Source organism: Malurus melanocephalus, unplaced genomic scaffold (genome assembly GCF_030028575.1).
Source record: "Malurus melanocephalus ecotype Western Australia unplaced genomic scaffold, MMel_1.1 scaffold_23, whole genome shotgun sequence".
Taxonomy (NCBI): Eukaryota; Metazoa; Chordata; class Aves; order Passeriformes; family Maluridae; genus Malurus; species Malurus melanocephalus.
In genome coordinates, this window is record NW_026623255.1 from 2,527,226 (window position 1) to 2,529,721 (window position 2,496).

The following is a 2,496-nucleotide window of genomic DNA, read 5'->3' on the forward strand; positions in this document are numbered from 1 at the left end:
GAAATTCCTTCAATATAGATTTAAAGACAAGTTACAAATAACACTGCATTTCCAGCAACAAGATTTTAAGAATCAGATGTCACCCTACCCGACCTCAATTAAGTCTGGCTGAATCTGCTGAAGCAGCTGGATGGGATCAAGCAGGGTGTGAAAATCTAGTAGTGGGCAGAGAAAMGACCAGTTGAAAATTTCAGTGTGAAGCTGGTTCAGTATGAAGTGGAGAATTTCAAGTGTGAATGCGTGTATGTGTTCGTGCATGTGCTGGGGAAAGTAGGGTTGGCAAGGGAGACAGAGGAGAGCTTTGTGTTCAGTGCTTCCTCTGACACAGCTCAGCCTGTTYCCTATCTCCCAGTTTCACTTCTGAATGTGCAGGAACATGCGGTGGCTCCTTGTTCCCACCATCTTCATCATCCCTTGTACTCAACAGGTAAGTTCATTAAAAAGAAGAAAAGGATTTATCCCTTCCTTACCTTGTCCTCGTTAAAAGATTTTATTTGCTTAATGATGAATTAAATTTCAGAGAGGTAAATTCCTCATGAAGAATAAATAAGGAGCCATTCCCTACTCCTGACTAAATTTCATTTGCAGCTTATTTACTGCATCAGTCACATTTTGGTAATTTTTGGTAATTTTTTCTCTCCGTACATTAATATGACTTGGTGGGAAGAAAGAAGTGTTAGGGAAGCTTAAATTGTCACTCACCTTGGGTCTTTTGTTTTTGTTGTTTTTGTTTGTTTGTTTGTTTGTTTGTTTGTTTGTTTGTTTTTTAATATAAGCACAAATGACTATCTGATGCAGTAAGAAAGTAAACATCTTATCCATGCTCATATTCTATACATATATGTATACATGTATTTGCAAATACATATATATACACACGGTGGTCTGACTTCAGGCTAGTTTTACAAATGAGAAAGGCACCTGGGCTGTGTTATACTCTGTCTCTTACGAGAAAAATTTAAGTGATAGCTTTTTCTAAAGGTATTTGTGTCAAAGGCCAATTTMATTATTTATTTACTTAATATTGAAAATCCACTTTATATGCACACAGTTTATTTTTCCTTTACAACCAAGACGAATATAAACAGAATTTTCAAATGACTATCTCCCTCCGCTTGCTGCATATTTAAAGCCAGACTAAGATACCCGAACATTAGTGATAATACATTGCCTACTTTTGCTATTTGCTTATTCATGCCATACTGACCTTGTTCAATCTTTAAAACATAGGAAAACAAACAACACATGAAGGGTTCTTAGACAATGGTCTCATTTTCTAATCAGCCCATAGGATCAGGAAAAGTAGCAAGGGGCTTGTGTGATGTGAATAGCTTTAGTATAGAAACTTGGGGAAGTACAAATTGGAAAAATATTTGACCTGCAGATTGTACAAACAAACTTTCCATTTTCATTGTAACATAATAGATATGTGGAATTTTTTCATGTAAATCGAAGTTCTCAGTAATTCCACTGTTAARACTGTCAGATACTTGCCTGATGTTTTTCTGACTGTGTAAGAACTTTGTASCCTCACACCATTCAGCTGACATCTTAAAAAAAAAAAAGGAGAGAAAACTCCCCTACCTAGCAGTCCGTAGGTTTAAAGCATGTTTCAATTTGTAATACAAATGAAACATGTTGGTTAAAGCACATAAGATTACTTCCTGTTACACATACCCATTTTGAAACAYGATCTCTGATTCCAGCCACAAAAACCTCATATTGCTGGCATATGGCCAAATTCCTGATAATAACAATACTCTGCTTCTAAAGAAAAAAGCAGCAAGCATTTCCTAAAGCAACCATATTGTCTTAAACACTCCTAAATGTATAGGAATATCTGTGTGTCTTGTTTTCAGAACAATCCTTTAAGAACCTTTATATTCCAATGCACACATYCATCAAATTAACAGTACAGTTTGTAGGAAGGGCTTAGTTGCCCTAAAAAAGTATGCTCGAGTTAGTTGTTTCTCTATTATTGCTGCATGAAGGTAAAAAGGATTAGAAGAAATCCTTTAACAAATGACACATTTAAGAAACTATCTTCTTTATRCTGCATGGAATACCACATGACACTGTTTAACATCCATTTACTATATGAATTGCCTATGCAAATTAATATCTAGCTTAAAAATCATTCAGCCAAAGGAACTTRAAAGCTGCTACTTTGGAGCTTCATTAGTAGCTGCAGATTAAGATATYGTTAATATAGTTGTAAATGACCATGAAAAATGGAAATTAGTGGTAGGAAAAAGCCTTTTAAAAGGTCATTTACTACTGCATGCAATTAAGCCAGCTCAATTATGCTGCAAGAGCTTTCCTGGGCTATGACATATGAAATGCTGAATTCTGCAGAGATTTCCAGTTTGAAAGTTGAGCAGCAAGGAACMCCAGCTGAATGCCCCCCTTTCCCAGCTTTCCTTCAGCATCTCTGTTGGAGGTGATTTCTAAACAGTAGATCCTTGCAGTTTGGAGGAACAGGGAGAAACTGATAGG

General features: G+C 36.1%; 1 protein-coding gene across 1 annotated transcript in view; it reads left to right on the forward strand.

Moving 5' to 3' along the window:
• CCN6 (cellular communication network factor 6) overlaps positions 1-2,496 on the forward strand; it is a 67,376-nt gene that overhangs the window by 59,338 nt on the left and 5,542 nt on the right. The window contains exon 2 of the mRNA XM_057390119.1: positions 373-427. Within this exon, the coding sequence (XP_057246102.1) occupies positions 373-427 (55 nt within the window). The remainder of the gene's footprint in view (positions 1-372; positions 428-2,496) is intronic.